The 24,207-nt window shown below is 48.5% G+C and overlaps 1 protein-coding gene across 1 annotated transcript in view; it reads right to left on the bottom strand.

Annotated features, from left to right (window-relative positions):
- Positions 1 to 23,188, bottom strand: part of LOC134079606 (collagen alpha-1(XXVI) chain) — a 25,830-nt gene extending 2,642 nt beyond the window's left edge. Inside the window, exons 1-10 of the mRNA XM_062535703.1 lie at positions 22,847 to 23,188; positions 22,405 to 22,527; positions 21,885 to 21,988; positions 9,315 to 9,376; positions 8,782 to 8,908; positions 7,849 to 7,947; positions 7,405 to 7,530; positions 2,079 to 2,153; positions 998 to 1,050; positions 22 to 84 (exon numbers count right to left, since the gene is read on the bottom strand). Coding sequence (XP_062391687.1) covers positions 22 to 84; positions 998 to 1,050; positions 2,079 to 2,153; positions 7,405 to 7,530; positions 7,849 to 7,947; positions 8,782 to 8,908; positions 9,315 to 9,376; positions 21,885 to 21,988; positions 22,405 to 22,527; positions 22,847 to 23,001 — 987 coding nt within the window. The 5' untranslated portion in view covers positions 23,002 to 23,188. The remainder of the gene's footprint in view (positions 1 to 21; positions 85 to 997; positions 1,051 to 2,078; positions 2,154 to 7,404; positions 7,531 to 7,848; positions 7,948 to 8,781; positions 8,909 to 9,314; positions 9,377 to 21,884; positions 21,989 to 22,404; positions 22,528 to 22,846) is intronic.
- Positions 23,189 to 24,207: the final 1,019 nt, after the last annotated feature.

The raw sequence follows: 24,207 nt of genomic DNA, 5'->3' as shown, positions 1-24,207 counted from the left end.
ACGCGTGAAGAGCTCACTCACCCTCTCGCCACGATCTCCCTTCTGCCCCAGCGCTCCAGGCTTCCCAGAGGCCCCTGGTTCAGCCTGAAACAGGACATGACATACGACAGCTTAGCAGCTTAGGAGACCGTTTCAGGAGAGAAGCCGCGGAGGAATAAATTACGTCTGAAAAGAAAGTATTCAAGCACACGTGCCACTCGAGGCCATAACGTGGAGTTCAAAAATAAACTTCCACTGATCCCCCCCTCACGTTCAAGTCAACAATAAATCAAGTTCAAGTCCATGCCTAAATATGCTTGACATTGTTTACGGCATTGTACTCTGACATCCGTGGGGGGTTGGGTTGGAGAGGTCACGACCTGGCAAGGTTCACCGTGGCCTGGCCCCCATGGTGGCCTAGCAGCCAGAGGGGTGACCCTGTGTCCTGAACGCCAGCCCCCCCGTGATTCATGGACCTGCTTGGAATCTGGGCAGGCAGAGGACAGGAGCAGGTAGAGGAGCCGAGGAGAGGAACTCCGCGCCCCCCGTGTCAACCTCCTGCCCTGTGTCCTTCAGCAAGCTACTTAACCAATCACTCCACAGGAGCTGCTAAGTGCTCTTGGGGCTGAAGACTGGGGTTGAGCTGTAGCACTTCCAGGTATGCGGTGGTGAGACCGTATGTGCTGGCCCTTGCAAGTGAAGGAGGGGGTCAGTATGTGATGGCCCTTGCAAGTGAAGGAGGGGTCAAGTGCCTTTGTGGGTTATTGTGTCAGCTGTATGATCTATGGAACCTTTTCCATAAAACTAAACTTGCCGGCAAAAGAAAGTTCTGAGCAGACGGGTGTTGACAGCTGGAAGTCAAAAGATTTCTACAAAGAACCTTTGTTTTGTTTGTTTGCCGTCGTTCTATTATTAGCAAGAACCTTTATGTGGCACAGACAGGACAAACAACCGGTTTTGACTTGACTTGTGTGCGTTTGTGTGTAAAGTCACCGAGAGGCGCTGCGGATGCACTCACATTCAGGCCTGGAAGTCCTGGCGACCCCGGGGGCCCTGCTGGGCCTGGCCGACCTGCGGGGACGAAGGAGAGATGGTCACTTCAGAGGCGCGTCCGCTGTATGGAGCTGTGTTGCATACAGTAATTACAGTAATTTCACACAAATAACGGCACATTGTGTATAAGCCGCAGGACAGTGTTTTATGCAAGTTAAAAGAAACAAAACCATATTGACACCATATTAACTGCCCCCCTGTATTAACCTCATAGCTGAATACATTTTGCAAAATCAATGTACTGTACAGTATAAGCCGCGGCTAATAGTCGGGAAATTACGGTATATACAACCACAAACCAGATTGCAGGGGGTCCGCACAATGTTGCCTGGGCTGAGGTTGTGAGGTTATCAAAATTATATTTGCGCACATCAATAAATGTATAAATTCCCAATAACACACCCAGTTGGATAATCAAAACTCTGTATTAATCCAAATCAGAACATATTTTTGTTCCACATTTACAAGAAAAAAATTATAAGTCCATTGTTTTTAACGGAGCAAAGTTCACTAGAAACGTCTGCCATGCAGCAGCCACACAGGAGATAGAAAACTGTTCTATAATCCTGCACGTCAACACGCCCACACCGCTGAATGCTGTGTCTAGTGGGTGCCGGCCTTTAGAGGGATGCTAAGTGTGCAAGGTAGACATGCACTGGTTTATATTCCAGAGACATGGGGCATGACAATATTCCCAAATTTAAACTGTTTAAAAATATAAATAGATTAACAATTACAGCTATAATCTCAAAGGGGGTTCACAAACACAGAGCCTGTGCAGGCTGTGGTTGCATGACGCTTTATAAATTTAAATTTTAATCACTTCATTTGGTAAATGCGCTTTTCTAAAGTCACTCTGACATTTTAAGAGTATAAATTCTTAATTACTTTTCATCTCAGGAAATTAAATCTATGATCACGGTAAGCACCCTCTTTTTTAAAACAGTGAGGAGGAGAGAAGCATTCACTAAGCTCCAGCCCTATATGCCAGAGTGGTGCAGTGGAGGAGCACGAGGTGAGAAGGGACAAGAGGTGACCTGTATGACCTGGTGGACCGGGAGGGCCGGGGAGGCCCGGTGACATCTTTAGATTCTGATAGGCGGACAGTGGGGAGTCCTCATCTACATCAAACAGGACACACAGAATAAAATAGTTAACGTCACACAAAAATATGGACTGTGATACTGAATAGGACAAGGGTCTGTTACAGATATGAAAAAAAGTCACAGTATCTTTTAGGTCTGTAGCTTAAACATGGTTATGACACAAATACTTTGACTTTTAAAGAGTTAACAGACATTGTAGCTGTGCCCCTTTCATTTGAGAGCATTTAAGTGGCTTTATCTGTCCTGAAGGAAATTTGTCATCTACACCACCCCATCTAGGTGTGCACATAGTGGGAGCGTGCACACACATGCACGCGCACGCGCACGCGCACGCGCACGCGCACACGCACACGCACACGCACGCGCACGCGCACGCGCACACGCACACGCACACGCACACGCACACGCACACGCACACGCACACGCACACGCACACGCACACGCACACACACACACACACACACACACACACACACAGAGCAGTGGGCAGGCTTTGATCCAGTGCCCAGGGAGCAGTCTGGGGTTAGATGCCTTGCTCAAGGACATGCCATCTGTGGATATATGGGAGAGTGTTGTTCCTCTCACACACATTTTCCCAACCAGTCAGGGATCAAACTAGCCATCCATAGGTTACAAGTCCGATCCCCTAACCAGTAGGCCACAGATTCATGCATGAATACTCTCTATAGCCTTGCCTGATGTCATGTATGCTGAACAGGACAAAACAATCATCCTCTTAACCTCTCTTTCAGCTTTACAAACTTTGCAGTTTGCTAGTTTGCAAATTGCTATACATTCATTTTATCAAAATGCTATTATTGTTTAGTTAGTCAACATGCTATTTCTTGACACATGTTTGTAATCAGACAATCCACGTGCACAAATTAACTGTAAAGATGCACAGTTCATGAATAACTCAAATTGATCTAATCATCATATATAAGTAGGAACACCTTCCCAAACAGACTGAGAATGGCGGATAATTATACACGGGTTTCAACATAAGAGTGGTTAGACACCAACACACTGGTCTAAGTGCTTAGATTGAAGTATTGATATAATTATTATTCAACCATATCATTACCTTAAAAGTTGTCAAATCTTTTGTGAATTTTAAAGACGATATTTGTGTTTTGAGACTACAGATTACAGGACAGATGCATTCTGGGAGACAAGGACTGGTTTGCACAACAGACTGTGTCTGAAACATCAGTACACACGCTGGGCAGTGTGCATTTTCCGGAAGTTACATCAGAATAGACTGTCTGAAAGTCAAGCGCTCTTACTAGATGGGTACTTCGTTTGGCGTGATTTCCAAGCGTGCATCCATGCATCTTTTTTGGCCTCAGATATCCCATAATCCATTGCGCAGCGCAGGTCAAGCTCCACACGTCATGCAAATCGTCAACATACCCCCCTCCCCCGAGTCAGGTGACGCCAACTAGTTAGTGCTGTCCAAATGTAGGTAGGGACGCATACTGAGGAGCACGCTAACTGAGACGCTACTGGAAAGAAGGTACTATCCAGCGTGCACACTTGACTTTTGGACACAGCCTATATGGCCCATTCTCAACCTCTCTCCTCTCTCCTCGATGCTCGATCCTCCAGGCTCGTTCCCACTGATCTATAACTAACACTGGATAGACTATCCCATTGGTGCAGCCCCATCATTCTTTATCTAGATCACTGGGAACGAGGACCGAGGAAGGAAGGAAGGATATACTGTATAAAAAGACAAATGAGAGAGCCCCTTTGTTTGCAGTTTTTCATAACAGCGAGCCATTCATGAAGTAGTAGGCAAAAAACAGGTTTTGCTAATGAAGCTAATGACACTGTTGTTCAATCTAAGTGTAGCATAAGTGGATTCTTAATTAGTGTCATTACTTTCACCTGTGCTTGCCACACTATTGCATGTCAAAATGGCTGCTGTAAGAAGTCCACTGATGAGGCACAGAAGCTGAATCTCAGAGATGTTTTGTAATGATATTGATTTTGTAATGTTCAAAAGGTTGCTGTAATTGCTGTACCTTCTCCCACATGTACAGTACATATAATCTGAGCCCTAACACTAAACCAGTCTATCATTTGATAGTTCTCTCGAGGCCAAACATTGCAGTCACCAGACCGAGGTTGCATTGCATTGCATTGCATTGCATCGCATCGCAGTGAAAGGCAGGGGCTGGTTAGCAAATCCCCTGAGGTTACATATTTCACAGTAATCCCCCAGGCCCATTCAGAAGCTTTTAAACCTGTTTCATAGCCACTGAAGTCATCTGAGGCTGTGGTACTGTACAAATGAGCTCCTCAGAGCCACAGCAAGACCTTTCGTGTTTGAAATCGGGGAACGCGCTTCTGTAAACATGACACGAGCCCAGTCCAGTCTTCGTGTGGTTTAGCTCTGTCCAGTCTTTGTGGGATTCAGTTCGGCACACAATCTTCCTGTGGTTCAGTACAGTCCAGTCTTTTGCTGGGTTTCAGTTCAGGCTTTTTCCACTAGGAGGAATCAGAGCGCAGAGAAGGAGCTGTCTCCCTCCAACCCCCCCAACCCCCCAACTGGCGTCCCCGCCTAAGACCACCCTGTCTGTCAGCGTCCAATTGTGATGTGAGGCTTTTGATTTGAGGAACGTTTTTATTTGAGGCCCGGTTCTTTGGACATCGGCGTTCAGCAGGTTCTTGGCAAGCGCGGCGGCGGCAGCGGCGGCAGGCAGTGGCGGGGGCTCGTGCCGAACAGCTCCGGCCCCGCCGCGCAGACAGCTGACAAATTGGGCCTGATGTAGAGCAGAGAGCCAGGGGCCCGGGCCCAGCTTTTAAACAAAACCAGCCTGACGGAGCCATTTAAACAAAACCAGCCCACGGAAGCCTACCGAAACAGAAGTCATTACGTGCTGCTCCACTGAGCTGCCAAGACTCCACAGGGTTAGGGGTTTGCTGCCATCTAGTGGCACGAGGTGGGTAGTGCATATAAAATACAGAAAGGTTGATGAACACCTATATGTAATGGAATGATGGATCAGTCCATTCCATTGTGCCATGCCTTGTTTTACTGAAGCTCTTTATTACACTGTGTGTACACAAAATGTTTAATAATCTCATGCCTCTAGTCGGGCTGAGGCTAACAGTCCAGCTTATTTCAGAGGTTCTTTTTTTCCCACCCGATTGCTGAGAAGTCATTAAAACACACAAACAAGGCCTGTGCGTGTCACACTCAGACTCAACAAACTGAACTGATTAACTGAGGAAATGCATTTAAAGTGAAAGGGGGGATCAAAGGGGATCAAAGAATGTGTGTGTGTGTGTGTGTGTGTGTGTGTGTGTGTGTGTGTGTGTATGTGTGTGTGTGTGTGTGTGTGTGTGTGTGTGTGTGTGTGTGTGTGTGTGTGTGTGTGTGTGTGTGTGTGTGTGTACTGTATGTGTGTGTGTGTGTGTGTGTGTGTGTGTGTGTGTGTGTGTGTGTGTGTGTGTGGATCATACGTGTGTCTGGGTCATGTGTGTGCAGTTTCCCCTGAACTCTTCACCCCCGCCGTGTGAATATCTGATTATCCGTTCAGGCCAGGGGGGTTGGGGATTGTGTTGTGTGCTATGTGTGTGTGTGTGTGTGTATGTGTTGGGGGGGGGGGGGGGGGGTCGCTGAGTCAGGTAGGATTGGATTCAGACCATGACTGGGTTTTGGCACAGAGGTGATGGCCACAGCTGTAGCTGTCCCTGCTGAAGGATCATCTACTACATGAGGGAGAGAGAGAGAGAGAGGAGAGAGAGAGAGACAGAAGAGAGAGGCAAAGGGAGCAGACAGATATAGAGAGCAAGATAGATAAAAAGATAGCGATGGAGAAAGAGAAACAGAGAGATCAAGAGAACCAGACTAAAAAGGAGTGAGACAGACTAAGGATGAGAGATCAACAGAGAGGGACAGACATCGAGGGAGGGACAGAAAGAGAGAGAGGGAGAGAGAGAGAGAGAGGCTTCACAGAGCAGCAGCAGGAGCCGCAGCCTCAGCAGCCGAGTTATAAGAGTGTGTGTGTGTATGTGTGTGTGTGTGTGTGTGTGTGTGTGTGTGTGTGTATGCATGTGCATGTATGTGTGTGTGTGCATGTGTGCATGTGTGCCTGTGTGTGTGTGTGTGTGTGTGCCTGTGTGTATGTGTGTGTGTGTGTGTGTGTGTGTGTGTGTGTGTGTGTGTGTGTGTGTGTGACCCCACTCCTGCCAGCCCTGAGCAGCGGCCAAGGCACAGCAAACAAGACCGCTGGGAGAGCGAACAGATGGGGAGGAGGGGGGGGAATGAACTCGTTTCCCGCTTTCCATATGTAATCCCCCTGCTTTGAAATGCCTGTGTGTGTGTCTAAGTGTCTCCGAGCGTGTGTGTGTACGTGTGTGTGTGCGTCCCTACGTGTGTGTGTGTGTGTGTGTGTGTGTGTGTGTGTGTGTACGGGAGAGAGTGTGTGTTTTCATCTTGATGAATGTTTAATGATCCTCAGCTTTTAGTCCATTAGACCCAGGCAGACTGCCGGTGAGAGCTTCAGGAAGGGGAAGAGGAGGCAGGAGGACAAGCTGGTTCATTAAGCAAGAAGGGTTGACTGGGGACGCGCGCTCCCAAAGAAGCTTTCCATATGGACGTCCGAACCGAGAGAGAGGGGTATTCCTGTCCCATTGTTTGCACTCTGGTTTACCAAATGAAAGATTGCACGTTTAGCGTTTGTCAGCAGCAGAGGTAATGTGCGTCTGATTTTAAATCCAGATTAGAGGGAAAAAACTCCTCGTGTGCGCTAACACACCATAACAGTCGTGCAGCTGCTAACACATATGGTGGAGGGACTTTTTACCCCCCCCGAACCCCCCCAAATGTATCCACATGACTGAGGCTCTTAGGATATATGTGAGGAAAAGTGATGTGTTGACGGGGGCTCTGGCAACCGTTCTTTGCCCTTTTTACCCTGAGTCTGTCTTGAACATGAAGTCGACTGGAAAAAGATCACAAAACTAGAGCATGAGCTATATACAGCGCCTATTATACATTTATGTAACGGGCCATTGCAGCACATATGCAGAATCAGACACAGACACAGACACATACAGAGTGTGTGTGTGTGTGTGTGTGGGGGGGGGGGGGAGAGATTGAGAGAGAGGGACATGCAGAATCAGACACAGACACATACAGAAAGTGTGTGTGTGTGTGTATGTGAGAGAGAGAGAGAGAGAGTGAGAGAGTGAAAGGGACAGACAGATAGAAAGAGAGAGAGAGAGAGAGAGAGACCCTCAGGTGTATACTCACATTGCTCTCTGGTGCTCAGTGTGAACACGTCCCCCCGTAGCTGTGGAGTGGTGGAGGCTGGACCTGGAGGCCCTGGTGGCCCAGGAAGGCCTCTCTCGCCTGGGTAGCCACGCGGGCCCTGCCCCCCTGGGGAGGAACACAGGCAGCCGAGACTGTGGCACATTTTCTAAGGCTGGACAGGAATAAAAAAAATCTCCTAACAGATCATTTGTTTATATTAAGTCATCTGGCAAACAGTTGCCTTACTTGCATTACAGAGCACAGACATGTCATCAGTTCTGCTGGGGTCTGGAAAATCAACTTATTTACTTTGGAACTGTATCCTTAAAAAATGGACAGTAACTAATGAACTTACAAAGAGATTTGAAACAGGACTTGAGCTGTGGGGTTATGGGGCTATGGGGCTATGGGGCTATGGGACTGAGGGGCTGTGGGCATCCCTACCTTGGGGTCCCATAGGGCCTGGGTGCCCTGCGAGGCCCAGCTCTCCTGGGGGTCCTGCAATGCCTGGGGGGCCGGCTGGACCTGGAGCCCCCCTGGGCCCTGGTTAGCACAGCACAGGGGAGAAGAGGTTACAGCATCCTGCCGCAGCTGTGAGCCACATCAGCAACCACAGTGGTGTCACAGGGGCCTCTGTGGAACTAGCTACCATCGCCGACACATTGAATTGCAATTTTTTCCTCCTTCCGCCAAGGAGGTTATGTTTTCATCAGGGTTTGCTTGTTGGTTTGTTCGTTTGTATGTCTGTCTGTCTGTCTGTCTGTCTGTCTGTCTGTCTGTCTGTCTGTCTGTCTGTCTATCTGTTTGTTTGCAAGATAACTCAAAAAGTTATGGATGGATTTCGATGACATTTTCAGGGAAAGTCTGAACTGACCCAAGGAACAAACCATTAAATTGCGGATCGCCATTGGGAGTGATCCGTCTCACTGCCTGGATGCAGGAGGCGGTTATGTGTTCGCTTGGCGGAGGTTTGCGCTCTCTGAGTGCTTTTCTAGTTCTGACATGCACTGTATAGTGATAATGTTTGAAATTTAAACTTCAATGTTCAATTCAGTTCAAAGTTCCAAACTTCGCTTTTAGCTGGGCCACATCTGATTGGTGAGCATGCCCAGTGCATGAGAAGCACAGAACTCCTGTGAGAAGAGCTTCACTCTCTGTCACACAATTGGGACAGAGTTGCCAGCTTCCTGATTAATTGTAGCCTTTGCGATGATCTAATCGCATTACTTCAAATTGCGATTTCGATTAAAAATCAATTAATCGTGCAGCCCTAGTCATGACTATTACCATGATCATTATCATCATCATCATCATCATTATCATTATTATCATCATCACGGTCATCATCATCATAAAGTGGAAAGCCAACTGGCTCACCTGTAAGAGGTCTGTAGAGGGGGAGGAGGGTGGGGTGGAGAGAGCCCACCTCATTCCCCGATGACGCCTCCGGTGAGCGGCGGAGGGGAGGAGTCGACGAGGGGCCCAGCTCCCCAAGCAACGACACCTGCAGGAACACCCACATTTCCCCACACAGGGCGATCCAAGTCAGTATCGCACAGTCCAAGACCGTTAGAGATCAGACGAGATGAGACAAGACGAGACGAGTGGTGAGTGATGAGCGAAGAGAAATGAGAAATGGGTCCCCACAGATCCCATTTAGGCACCATAGTCACAAATGATACATTCACAGCAAAAGTCCCCACGACGCCTGTTAACCCAATGACACACACAGTTCCTCAGGTCATACTCATGCAGAGATGAAGACAGCCTCGCTGAATAACACATCAATCTATCAGGAACCGTTACACCCAGCTCAGAGTTCTGGACTTGAGTCATCACAAACAAACAACCCTCCTTCACAGCTGCTGCAGTCAAACACAGCTCCAGGCAGATAGTGTTCTCTCTCTTACCTTATTCTCTATCAGCCGCAGTCTGTCGTTGATGGTAGCGAAGCCAGTGCAGTTCAGGCACTCTGCAAGCCAAAGTAAACAGAAAACAGTTCCGATGTAAACTCAGTGTGTGGTTACAGTGCAGACCTCTCGACTCCTCCTGAGGACTTCTGTGGATTTAGAGAGCGCTTTGAACACACTTGACTCTCAAGGGCGTTCTGTGTCTTAGAGACTTAGTCTTCTGTGACTTAGAGAAGTTTGGGGTCAGGTCACCGTGTGTGTGTGTGTGTGTGTGTGTGTGTGTGTGCTCAGGTCACCATGTGTGTGTATGTGTGTGTGTGCGTGTGTGTGTGCGTGTGTGTGTGCGTGTGTGTGTGTATGTGCTCAGGTCACCATGAAGTGGCACTCTCTCATGTGCCGCACAGTGCTAATTCTATTCAGCGGGCTGTGGATATTTAAGGTGATGCCAACATGACACTGGCTTTCCAGCGCTGTGAACAATGGCACACAATGACATAGGCATACAGGGGGGTTCATGAGGCAGCGGATGTCACCCGCTGGCACCTTCACTCTGTGTCATTGTGAACGTTCCGACTCATGCTGGGAAACCGCTGAGACATGCCACTCTCACCCTGGTACAGACATGAATACATTATGTTCCTTTATGACGGTCTTCTCCTCAGCAGCTCTCCTTTTGTAGTGGACTTCTCGTGACTCTCTTGGTGGCAATCGTCTATCTTGGGCAAATTTGTCTTAACGCCATATCCACAACCCCAAGACTTTTGTCAAAATCATGCTCCCATACTCCAAGCGCCTTTTCTCACACAGGCAGTGTGTGTGTGTGTGTGTGTGTGTGTGTGTGTGTGTGTTTCACTTTACAAGTCTTACAAGTCAGTGTCTCCCAGGCTAAGAGATTCTTTTTAAGAGCACTATAACTTTAAGACAGCTGACCCTACTCATATACATTGACAGCGTAGCCATTAAGTAGCCAGAACAGTCATGGATGACTGGACATTAACACCATGAACACATGTCTCTCACCATGCAGTAAAGTGGTGCAGCTTTAACTGAGCAATGCGCTCGCTCGCGCTGGTTGGGGTCTAGTTAATCAAATCTATACATTAGCCAAGACCTATGGCAGTATGTGAACCGTGAACTGGACTTATAAAAACCTATCCGTCATAAAAGGAGATGATAGAAGAAAGTATCAAATCTATACATTAGCCAAAGCCTATGGCAGTATGTGAACCCGTGAACTGGACTTAGAAAAACCTGTCCGCCATAAAAGGAGATGATAGACGAAAGGAAACACAGGAATACAGATTCCGGTCCATCTGTCCGCGGAGCACTTTTTAAGGAGAAGGGCCTTCTAAGGGCCTGGACCGTCGACCTTGAGTGCACGGAGCGAGCAGGAAGAGCACGGCCGTCTCCCGTGGCCCCGGGACAGGATGTGGGAGGCCGAGGTATGATAAACACAGGGCCCGGGGAGCAGCCGCTCCTTTCACCCCACCTCCTCCACCTCCTCCACCTCCTCCACCTCCTCCACCTCCACCCGTCTCTGCCCGCCCGCCCTGGCTGCCCCGCCGTGGAGGAGCCGGGTCAGAGGAGCACGGGAGCCAGGGCCAGCGGCGGAGACGCCGTCTCGGTGGTTAAGGGCTCGGCCGCGGACCCGCGGTCAAGAGAGAGAGAGAGAGGCGGGCAGCGACGGCTCCCCTCGCCAAGCTTGCGTCCCTCTCCGCCACAGACGGGACAACAAAACATGGGTGGGGAGCGGAGTTTAGGAACGCATCGAAATGAAGCGTTGGGAGTGGGGGGGGGGGGGGGGGGGGGGTGTTGGTGGTTGGGGGGGGGGGGGGGGTGAGTTAGAGAAAGAACAAGGAATGATAATAAATAAAGTTCAGCTGAGTGAACCCGATAGAAGGCATGAGTATTGAGTGAAGACTGACGAATCAGCCCTCAAAGATTCATCACTCGCATTTCTACACTCGTTAAACTTGATGAAGTTCAGTTAATGAACAACAGGAGGACATGCCCTGTCAGTGGGGAATCGTGAGTGTTAAAATAGCGGTTTGGTGCGCGTTCAGACAGACCCTCATCACGGTCTTTGTGCCGAACCGTAAACAAAAAATAAAAGTTGACAGAAGATCATCACACGGAGGATTTACTGATGGGACGCAAAGGGATGACAGATGAGTCCGTCTGAACAGAAATAAATAAAAACACGAAACATGAGAAACGCCAAGCCTCCTAACGACGTGTTTACACAACGAAGGATCTGGAGGGGGGGGTGGGGGGTGGAGGGGGGGGGGGGGGGGGGCAAACGTCTCCTCCGCATTCCAGCCACAGCCATGATGCTTAGAAAGTTTAGGAGGGCTCGCGAGGCGGGAGGGAGGGAGGGCGGAGAGGGAGGTGGATCTCTACCTAAACATAGGCTGATTATGGCGCACCAGAGGCCTGGCCTGCATGCCAGCATCGGAGCATGTGTGGGATATTTAGGAGGCTCAGCGTGAGCAGGTCGTCAATCAGACATCATCCAAATTCCAGCTACTCCACACTGACGGCCGCTTTCTGTCCGTCAGAGGCTGGACAAGGATAGAGCAGGAGGGCAGTGTGTGTGTGTCTGTGTGTACGGGTTGTGTATATGTGTGTATGTGTGTATGTGTGTGTCTGTGTGTCTGTGTGTGTTTGTGTGTGTGTGTGAGTGTGTGTGCATGGGTTGCACATGGGTTTTGTGTGTGTGTGTGTGTGTGTGTGTGTGTGTGTGTGTGTGTGTGTGTGTGTGTGTGTGTGTGTGTGTGTGTGTGTGTGTGTGTCTCTGTGTCTGTGTGTCTGTGTGTCTGTGTGTCTGTGTGTCTGTGAGTGTCTATGTTTGTGCAGTTGTGCATAACTGTGAAGTGTGCAAGTGGGTATGCATGTACATGAACACCTTTTCATAATGAAATGTGTGTGTGTGTGTGTCTCCAGTGTATGCATAGTGTAAACATTCATATCCAAGTGTGTGCATATATACGAGTCCCCCTCAGCACCCCGCAGTATGCGCACAACCCCGCGCGCGCGCGCGTGTGTGTGTTTTTAACACACGCATTTGTTTGCGTTCATTTACGCGTGTCCGTTTTGTCTGCCCGCCGGGACAGATGTTTCATTCTGTCCGTGCGTCCCCCCTCTCTCCGCCTGCGTGTGTGTTTCCAGGTCCAGGACCGCACCGTCCCGCCGGGCTGCCCGGGTTAAGGGAGCGGATCCTCAGATCTCGTGCGCCGCCGAGGGAGGCTGGAAACTTACAGACGCTCCCTTGGGTGGGCAGCCGGGGAGCGAGCGAGCGAGCGAGCCCTTCGGCAGGGCTGCTGCCGAATGGGAAAGGCAGACGTGCGGTGGTGGGACGGTGCTATGGCTTTTCCAGATGCTTGTGTTTTAAGGCAGACCCATTTCCTCCACGCTGCCAGGGACCACACGGTCACAGGAGGTGCGGAGGCTGCTTGGAGCAGGTCCGTCTCTTTTCGCTTCGCTTTCTTTTTTTTTGCTTGACTGTGTGCAGTGCGCCGTGCATTTTTTGATAGACGGTCAAGAATGCACGCAGACATACGCACACAGTAACGTAACAGATATTCATCCATATACTCACACTAAATACACAGACACAGATACACACAAACATATACAAAAGCACACACACACAGACACATATACACACAAACAGGTAGATACACACACACACTAAACATACAGGCAGACACAGGCACACACAGGCGCACAGGCAAACACACACACACACACACACACACACACACACACACACACACACACACACACACACACACGCACACACACACACACACACACACATCCAAGGGCACACACAAAAAACACATGTACGAAAATAGTGGGAATTTGACAAGGGAAATAAATAGCCTGAGGTTAGACTAGGTGAAAACGGACAGTCCCCGGACAGTGATGCATTTGAATGGTCAGCTATTCTAGGTTTAGTACGGTCTGACATTCCTTCCACCGTGGCTATGACAACCAGAGCAGCCTGCAGGACGGACAACACTATCTCTCACAGGACACACACACACACACACACACACGCTGGAACAAGCCAGACTGCCCCACCTCCTCCCCACATCAACACACATTTTGGTCCTTACATATCAATTTCCACCTCCATGGTTACGGTCAGCACCAATTGATGATGGCTTTGATCACTTACAGGCTCCACAGCTGAGGTCCGTCTGAACTCTCTGTCACGGTACAGTCTGGTTTACATTAGAGCATGAGGGCTTAGATTCTGATCCTCTGGACCGGGTGTGTGACAAGGTCACGAGTCGTCTGACATGACTATTAAAATGACGTGAGCCTACAGGGGTCACCAGGAGACTGATAGTGGGGCATCTGTTCGGGTGACACTGACAGACAGGCTCCACTTTAATAATTAGCATTACCTCCGTTTTCATTGAGGTTGGTTTGTTTGTTTGTCTGTCTGTCTGTTTGTTAGCAAGATAACTCAAAAAGATCCAGATCCGTTCATTGGGCGCCACGGACGTCTATCAAATGCGTCTGTGCATAGCTCATCATCGTCTTGCTTTCCCCCCTGTTCTGTGATTTATCCCCTATCTCAGGCAAAAATTAGGGTGGTAGTTTCCAGGCTGCCTCAGCAGCGTGAATGAAATCACTGCGCAAGGCAGGATGGGAACACCCAGGCTACTCTCTGAGTGCATTTCTAGTTATTAATTGTAATTATTAAAAATGTATGACGGTCAAAGATCAATAAACAATACATGTAGCTGTCTGTATAATTGTGTCCTCATTTATGTAAAAGGTGCCTGAAAAGTGAATAGGCACAACAGTAAACTAACACTCTGCTAACACATCATGAGTGTCTGGAAGGTCTATAGACCTCAGAATTTGTCTCTGCCATACTGTCACTGTATACAGGTTTAATTTTGTGCATCTGTCTTTCTTGGATATCAAAGTTGCGTAATGTTGCCAACTAAGTCGTCGTACCCATTAGCAGCCTAAGACCGTTCTTTTCCATAAGTGTCATCATGGGTGCGATCGAGGCCACAGAAATCTCAGGCTTTGACTGTCTCATGCCACACAGCTGCTTAAACACATGCCTCAGCCCTCAGCGACACACACACACACACGCACACACGCACACACACACACACACACACACACACACACACACGGCTCCTCTTCTAACTCTGTAAATCAGATGGCATGCCTAATTAGAGGCTAAATTCAGCACGCAGCAGGGCTGTCTGAGCCTTATCTACCACTGTGCAGATAGGGTGTCTCAAGTCACACTGTTCCCCACCACCTCCATTACATCCTAGAGGTTACCCTAAACTAGCCATGGGAAATTCTCAAAGAAATGAACAAATATATTCACATCCACTCTCACTCAGTCCGGCCAAGACTAGACCAGAAGTGACAGTTTATCTGTATAATGAATGTATGAGTGTGTTAATCTACATGTGTGTCCCACTTTACAATCCCCCTTCATCTTTAAGGACAAGCGAAGCCTCAGTGATGGCTACCTGTGGCTAATTGGGCACAAGCCCACCTGTCTTGGCGTTCATAGCTTACAGTTAACAACTCAGCAGGACCCCGAAGCCTGTTTCCCTCCTTGCGGTTATCCCACTTGTGAGCTTTGGCAGAACTGAAATACAGGCCAAAGAGGCACGGACTGTTCCAGAATCAGCGGGAGAGAGAGAGAGCAGGTAGTGCTAACCAGCCATCAGGAGGAGCACTGACCGGTCACTGAGGCTCTGCCAAGTGGACAGACACACATCACACATATCACACACTTCAGACCGACTCTAAAGTTATTCACGTTATATAGGGATAGAGTGGAGGACTGGAGGTTAGGTTCTGTGTTGCTCTATAAGCAGCTAATGCATGAAAGCTAGTGGCTATTACTCGACAGACTCACAGTTGACCCTGTAGCCTTCATCAAGCTGACATTACTCTTGCTCTGGCCTAACGGTCTGTGTGCCCCACTTTTAAACCCTTTCTTCACCTTTGAGAATGAAGCTTCCATGTAAATCACCCCGAAAAGTCGAGAAAAAAAAATCAATAAATAAGCAGTCCAAAAGAGAGATGGATGCCCAACATTAGGAGCGACTAGACGAGAGCGCAGTACGGCGCGGGGTGGCTCATTAATCTGAGGGCCTGGTGGAGGCTCCCCCACTCTCATTCTCTCTCTCTCTCTCTCTCTCTCTCTCTCTCTCTTTCGCACTTTCTCTCCCACGCTCGCCGCCCTCGCACCAGCAGATTGTTTTCTCCGTGGGAGGGATGGAGGGAGAGATGGACGGAGGGAGAGAGGGAGAGAGGAAGGGAGGGAGGGAGAGAGGAAGGGAGGGAGGGCAGGATGGTATGGCCGCTGTCTGAGGACTCCCTCAGCACAAAGGAATGCTGGGAGAACAGGTGAGCGGTGGTCGGAGTTGGCGCCGGGCCCCTGGCAAGCACGCCAGCCATCCAGCACCTGCCTCCGTCATAAATATCCGCACTGTACCAGGCATGCCGCCCCAGCCCCAGCCCGAGCCGCCCAGCGCTACGGCCCCTTATAACGCTCTCATTGATGAGGCAACGTTTTTTTATCAAGATGCTGCTGAATGGAACAGCTGAGCCACAGGCACTAGCAGCTGCAGACAGGGTGTGCGAGCATTGTGTTGTGGCTACAGTAGGCTCACGTTAGTCCCAAAACCTTTATTTCATTAGGTGTACATGAGACATGATTTATTGACTCGCTCTCTCGTTTGTTACTCTTTCATTATTTCTGTTCCTGACTGTCTTCTGACTTCTACGTGCCTATCTGCCTGCTTGTATGCATACAGTATGCATAGTTTATGTATGTATGTACAGTATGTACTGTATGTATGTATGTGTGTATGTATGTATGTATGTATGTATGTATGTATGTGTGTATGTATGTATGTATGCATACACTGTATAAACGATGTCTGTTCATTTGTCTGGTTTTATAGTCTGTTCCAGTGAGGCTGCAAACATGCCAAGTTTATGCTAAATCTATCTATCAGACCGTAAACACCATGAAGGCAACCGACAAATGGCAGACTAATGGCGAGCCCTGGACAGACAAATGCTTGATACATGGTTCGTACGTCAAGAGCCAGAGAGAAAGAGAAAGAGCGATCTTGCCAGCAAAGAGCAAACTTGAAAGAAAGAGTGAGCTTGCCAGAATCCCATGGAGAAACATTTTTCCATCAGCCGTGATGAACTTCGCACAGTTTCGCACCCATAACTCTGGAAACCCAGACGTTACTCCGTGGCATAATTCACACAATGAAATTTATATCTTAATTTACAGGGCCGTATATACAGCGCATGGAGACAAGGGCCAGACACAGAGATGCATGCGTATACCATGACCTGAGATAATCTTCCCCTTAGAATGCTGACCTCAAACATTCATCAAACCTACAGACTCTGTTTGGTAGGAAGAGAGGGATTCACATTCTCAATAAAGAAAGAGGCAGCTTTGTTCCCCAAACACTCACATAGTGAAGGAATTTGTTATTATACGTTATTTTTATTATGCACAACTAATGGCTACAATGGGTTCAATGGGCTTAATAGGAATCTCAATTAAAAATCGTCATCCGAATGGCTGGATAATCCTCGCATAATTATCTATGTGTAATCCTGATGCAAGGTTTCATGGTGCCAACCAATGCACTAGCAGCTTAGCCGCTAAAGGAGCTTAAGTGCCGAGATGTGTTCATTTAAAAACACAGTGTTTTATTAGACATCCCGCTCACACAGCGCCGGTGAATAGCAGTCGTGAGACACAAAGGCAGTGTGAGACCGCCGCCGCCACTGCCGCATGTTCCAGAGCACTCTCACACACATAAGCCTCTCATCCTGTCCCCTGTAAACACTTCCTTTAGCCAGCTGCTAAACACTGCCATTAAAACACCATCAGGGAATACATACGAGAGAGGAGCTCCCAGCCAAATGAGGGCAAGTTGTTTTCTGCTAATTAAATGTGCTGTAGTGGGAGTAATTAAATAATGATCAGGCTGTCAGATACGCCTTTACTGAAGAAGGCATACAATGCTGGAGTCGGTAATGAGGCATTCAATGCGTCTATACAAGTTCTGAGGCGCACGCATGTGAAGCTGGAGAACACAGGGCTGTGTCCTGATGGAAAACTCTGTGCTAGATACAGAACATGACACTGGTAAAGGGACAATGAAGGGGTTTAGGAGAGGGGGATGGAGACAGAAGAAATAAATAGAGAAGGATCAGGGGACAGAGAGAGGAAGGAGTGGGGAAACGAGAGGGAGGGTATAGGGAAGACAGACAGAGAGAGAGACACGCACACACACACACACACACACACACACACACACACACACACACAGTGTATGTTATTGTTTATCCTTTTTCCTTTCTTGTTTCCCTTGTTCCCTTTTGTATTCCGCTATTTTATTTCCTGTGTGAACTCCACATTAATCAAACTAAGCACTTTGGACAAAATTGTTGCCATGACTCTGAGCTTGTTGAACTTCAGGGGAAAACTGAGGAGAGGAAAGAGAGAAACTGAGAGAGACAGAGAGAAAGAGAGACAGAGAGAGAGAGAGGGAGAGAGAGAGAGACTCAGGAACATCCTCACCATGGGACATCCTCTCACGCTCGTCTCCTCAAAAATGCTTCTATAAATAAAACAAACAGAGAGAGAGAGGCATGGGACTCAGCAGACCCCCTGGCCCTGCATGCAGGAGACACAGCAACTGACAGAGAGAGGGAGAGAGAGAGATGGAGAGAGAGGGAGAGAGAGGGAGAGAAAAAGAGCAACAGACAACGAGATAGAGACAGAGAGAGAGAGAGAGAGAGAGAGGCATGGGACTCAGCAGACCCCGAGGCACTGAGTGTAGGAGACACAGCAACAGACAGAGATAGAGAGAGATGGAGAGAGAGGGAGAGAACGAGAGACAAAAAGAGCGACAGACTACGAGATATAGACAGAGAGAGAGAGAAAGAGAGGCAAAAAGAATAAGAGAGAGACAAAGAGAGGGAGAGGCGGAGATGCAAAAAGAGCAACAGACAGAGAGAAGAAAAGTGGAAAGATGAGAAAAAAAGTTGATTGGAAAAAAAGAGCAAGAGATGATAGGAGGGAGGAGTGAAGGAAGGGAGGAGAGAGAGAAAGATGAGAGATAGAGAGCAAGCGAAAAAGGCAGACTGTTGATTTATTTACCATGCCAGTAGAGAGCATGGGGCCCTTTGGAGCTGACCCAAACTAAATCTCTGACAACTCACAAGGGATCAGCTCTGAAGCCAGGACAGCTCGGAAGGGCCTCGGTGCCAGGGGAGGGGCTGGGCTAGGGTGTGTGTGTGTGTGTGTGTGTGTGTGAGAGAGAGAGAGAGAGAGAGAGACAGAGAGAGAGTGTGTCTGTGTGTGTGTGTGTGTGTGTGTGTGTGTATGAGAGAGAGAGACAGAGAGAGAGTGTGTCTGTGTGTGTGTGTGTGTGTTTATGTGTGTGTGTGTGTGTGTGTGTGTGTGTGTGTGTGTGTTTATGTGTGTGTGTGTGTGTGTGTGTGTGTGTGTGTGTCTGTGTGTGTGTGTGTGTGTGTGTGTGTGTGTGTGTGTGTGTGTGTGTGTGTGTGTGTGTGTGTGTGTGTGTGTGTGTGTGTGTGTGTGTGTGTATGTGTATGTGTGTGTGTGCGTATGGCTCTCTCTCTGGCGTCCTCCTGGCGTTTCGCCTCCAGGAAACCTCCACCTTAAGGGCATCAACACACCTCAGGGGCGTAGCCTCCAAACACCTCCGCCAGCCCTGCACTGATGAAAGGTCCTCTCCATTTGAAAACACTTGAGATAATTTACTCACATTCACGTCTGGGACAGACCGCCTGAAACGCTCCCAAAACGTTCTGTAATTCCTTCCCTGTTACAGCATGCGTTGATGACTCCCGACCGAGCGCGCTGAATGGTTTCCATTATGCATTTTGCTCAAGGGTTTGAGGAGCGCTAGACAAAGTGAGGGAGCAGTGGGGCTCCGTGACAGTTCTGGTTTAGTAAATGCAGTCGTAACGCTGGGGCAACATTGCTGTGGCAGCTAAACGACGGTCGGGAGGTAAAACGGTCGGGGGCCTGGTGTCTTGACGTCGTCCTCGGCCGCTCGGATATTTTGAGGAATTCGGGACGGTGGCAAGGAAACTGTGCACTCGACCGCTCCGTGGAACCCACAGATGCCCTGGGAGCTGCGCTCAAATATGCACGCTCTAGTGTCTACTTGCAAAAATAAACACACACACAGACACAGATATACACACACAGACACACACACACACAGACACACACAGACACACACACACACACACACACACGCACGCACACACACACACACTCACAATCACAAATGGGCACGAACACACGCACACATACACACACAGATACACAGACACACAGACACACACACACACACACACACACACACACACACACACACACACACACACACACACACAGACACACAGACACACACACACACACACACACACACACACACACACACACACACACACACACACACACACACACACACACACACACACATGATGCAGCATTGACTAGACTCTACCTAACTCTCTAGGGAAGTAGAGGGGAAAGGAGAAGACAGGATCAGGGACAGCAACAGAGGCAAGAGGCAGGGGAGGAAATGTGCCCTGCCTCCCCTGACCCCCCCAGTACCATCTGGAAGATATTATGAGAAAATGGGGATGGCGGTGGTGGTGGTGGTGGGTGGGGGGTGAGACAGGGTATCCACCCAGATCAACCTTCAACTCAGTCTGACATGGGGTCTTCCACATGTCCAGACATCAGTGTCTACTAGAAGCAATGGAATGAGGCATTCAAAGTGTCCTCGAAACTCAGAGAGAGAGAGAGAGAGAGAGAGAGACACACACACACACACTCACTCAGTCAGTCTCAGTCACAAGCACACACACATTCTCTCTTACACTAAGTCACGCACACACACACACACACACACACACACACACACACACAGATATGTCATGTCAGCCACATCACACACACACAAACACACACACTCACACACACACACACACACACACACACACACACACACACACACACACACACACACACACACACACACACACACACACACACACACACACAGTCTCTTCTGACATATCCTTGGATTAATCACATCATACTGTACATCATCTCATCTAATCCTTGAACATTTTTTCCCCCCGTCGCTTTTTATCACTTGGTTATTTTCCGTAAACAACGCACAAAATCCCCTCCGTTTTCTTCTTTTTTTTTTTGCGGCAGGGGCAGAGCCGCTGCAAGGGCTGGGGCCGGCATGTTTCCCACAGCCCAGCGCCGATACGAGGGCTGTTATTGTCTTAGAGCGGCTCTTCCTGCCCTGTGGCATCCCGCAGCTTCTCGCTGCCTGTTGCTGTTTTCCCCAACCACTTCCAGACAAATACGGAACATGCCCTCTCTCTAAAAAGCCTCGGCTGCCTCGCCTGCGTGCCTTGCCCGCCTGCCTGCCTGCTCGTGCCTCTGACTGGCTGAACGACTCATAGTGACTGTGTTACAGTCAGAGGCTGCGGATGAAAACTTCCAGAAAGCTCTGTGGATCATTCTCTGTTTTTTTTTTTTTTTGCATATTCCCTCATAGTCCCCCCCAAATGAAGTCATTTCTATCCCTCTGCTCTGCGGGTGCTTTTTGGGAGTGGAATGTGTCTGCTGCTGCCGCTGCTGCTGCCATTGCTGCTGTTGTCACACCAGCAAGCCCACCCCACCCCCCCACTCCTCATCCAAGCCCCAGATCACAGGCCCTGTGGACAGACAGACAGACAGACAGACAGACAGACAGACGGTGCCTCCACTGGCTTTGATTAGCGCTGCGCAGCGCAGCACAGCGCAGCAGACATGTCTTTAGGAGCCGCGAGTGAGAAAGCCACCGCATTCCTAACTGTCTGCTGGGAACGGGGAGACCACTGACTTGAACAGACCAAACAATCATGTCCCCTTTCATGCTTGTCATAAAGTCATGCTTGAGAATCTCCCCCCCACACACTCACACACCCCCCCCACCACTGCAGCCCCTAAATCATCTGTGCCAGCTGTGGCAGGGGATGGATGGCGGAGACAATTGAGACTGTTTCCCAGGCACGGCTGGGTCTTAGCATGAGTCACGTAGCCATTTTACGGTCATTTCGCTGTCACTGTGTGTTGATTCACTGAGTGCGCATCACATTATGTCAGCTGTGAAGCCTGTGACTGTGGATGATGCTTTAAATATTCAGTAGTAGTGTACAGTACGTTCCCTGTATGTAAGTACATGCATTCTAATGTAAGTGTGAGCATTCATGTGTATGTGTTCCTACAACACAGTCTCTATGGTTCATTACAGAGGTATGTGCATACACTCTGGCAAAGGGTGAGACACATTAACATCCATCACTGTGATGTTTGCCAGCAGAGCATGCATATGGAAGTCTTATCGCCTATGTGTGGATGCCCTGCCTCGGTTCTCCCCTTGACATACAGTGCGGTAGTGTCTGTGCATGTGGACCAGGGGCACTCACCCTCTCTGCAGTCCTCTCCCAGGAAGCCCGGGCAGCAGCGCCACTCCAGCGCGGTCACACGCCGCTGTGACAGCCGGTAGGTCGGCCGGACAAGAGTCCTGTAGCTGGACAACACGTCACATGATGAGGGGAAATGTCAGACCAATTTACATGGAACCTACGTCAAGGCAACGTATACAGACTAGCAGCCCTGGGACAAATAATTACAAAAAGTATACAAAGGGCTACTTCACGGACCATTTACTTTGATTCTTTAAAGAAACAGTATTCAACAATTTGGTCAACTTTTTCTGAAGCATGGCATAATGCCAACTGTGTAGTTGATGGTCCATGAAAAGGTTTTGCATGCCTTTTCAGTGGTTAAATGGCTAAATTTTTGACCAAAAAATCCTTAATGCTGCTTCAAAGTCCTCATGGTCACACCAATGTGCATGCACAAGCTTTGTCATACCCAAAACACACACTTGCATGTCTCACAGTGTTTCTACAAGAGAACTAAGGGGATTCCACGGCCCTCTACCTGATGAGATTGGTGCAAGGACCTGGCCATCGGCAGCTCTGAAACACCCGCTGCACAAGCGTCTCGGTGCCATTCTGCACCTGGCATGACACAGTCTTGGACACTGTGAACTGGCACCAGTTCCTAACAGGAATTAAGGCGTTATTGTGAGCAAAAAGTATTCAGTGGTTCAAATGTTAAAATATCAAGCAAGTTGTACAGAAAGAGAAATGGGCTCACCTCAGCTCAGAGCTGAGACAATTAAGTTTCAGAAAGGACGCCAAATGCCTCTCCAAAATTTAACATCAAGACATTTATTTTGGCGAAAACTATGTTACCAGCACCGCCTCTTAGAGGAGATGGTTAGCATCCACATGTAAAGAGAACATTACCCGTGGTCCAGTCTTACCGTGATTTATTAGTTTGCCAATCGTGCCACCTTCGGAGAGACAAGAGAACATACCTGTGATGCGCCTGCGTCCCGGCCGGTGGTCCAGCGCTAACGTCGGAGTTGTCTCGTATCCTCAAACTGGGAAAATGGTAGGCAATCCCACTTACTTCGAGGAGATTGGTAGAACATATGCAAATACAGGCGCATATAATTGTTACCAAAGTCATAATTCGTTATCGCGGTGACCTTTTCTGCGTTTGGCGTTATGCGTTTTAGATGCATAAATATATTCACCAAGCCGTCAAAAAATCCTCAATGGCTTTAAGTTTTAAAACCGACACTATGTAAAACGCATTTGAAAATGTTTGGCAAAGGTAATATGTTCGTTTCGCTGTTGCTCTGTCGATAACTTGCCTCGCCTCTTGCTAGTCTTGAATGCGCAAATAAGTCTGTGGATTCTTGGGGTTCTACAACATATGTGCACCGCGGGAGTAAAAAAAAAAAACGAGGGGTGCCGCTGACAGCAACAGAGAGAACAGCTTCTGACAGTGAAGCGAGGCAGAGACATCCTCCTTTCTCTAGACGATATACTGAAGCATTTATTTTGAAAATAGCCGACACAATCCATATGATTTTTCCATTACCAAACGTGGTGTCAGGCTTTCTTTCAGGACTTTATCATGATGAGGCCTAAAACTTAAAAGGTCCCAAATTAGCTGTTAGCGGTTAATTATGCAATGCAATTATTAAATCGTCTCAAAGGCACTGACCTAGAAGGTGACAATGTAAAATTGACACAATTGCTTCTTGTCATTCAAAGTCTTTCAAAGCCTGCACATTATAGACACTACAAGAATGAATCTCATGTTCTCTAAATTTGACACATTTGCTAAGATGACATGGAGAGTGTTAAGAAAGGCTTATAGGGATAAATGCCTAAGCTATGCGTTTTTATTCCCAAGAACTCTTATATGCTTAGGCTATTAGTAGTGTTTTCATGGCTCTCAGACATCAGTAACTTATGATGGTCCGTCTGTCTGACAGGAAATTTACCATAAGGGTGTTATGATGTAATGTGGTGAACCATTTAACCTATTGCATATTCTGACAGATCAGCAAAGTAATTGGAAATCCTCGTTACAGTATATTCACACAGGTCCATATCTGAGTGATGAGGGTGGCCATGGTTACATTTCTGGTAGGTCCTTGTTGGAACTCTGCTGCCCTCTGTCTGTTACATTTATAATTTACTGGTCCACAAAGGCTGTGGGGACAGGGGAACAGTTTCAGTGGGCCACACTAAAGCGTATGTATACCTACTTACGTGTTGACTTGACGGCACAGCCCCAAAAAGTTTCCCAACTCTTGTGCTTGCCGTCTCCCCCCACCCTTTCTCTACAGTAGAGACCTCTCATACTCTCTGGTGTTCTTAA

The sequence above is a fragment of the Sardina pilchardus genome, chromosome 5, assembly GCF_963854185.1.
Source record: "Sardina pilchardus chromosome 5, fSarPil1.1, whole genome shotgun sequence".
In the NCBI taxonomy this organism is placed as follows: domain Eukaryota; kingdom Metazoa; phylum Chordata; class Actinopteri; order Clupeiformes; family Clupeidae; genus Sardina; species Sardina pilchardus.
This window is presented reverse-complemented; position numbering and strand designations above follow the sequence as displayed.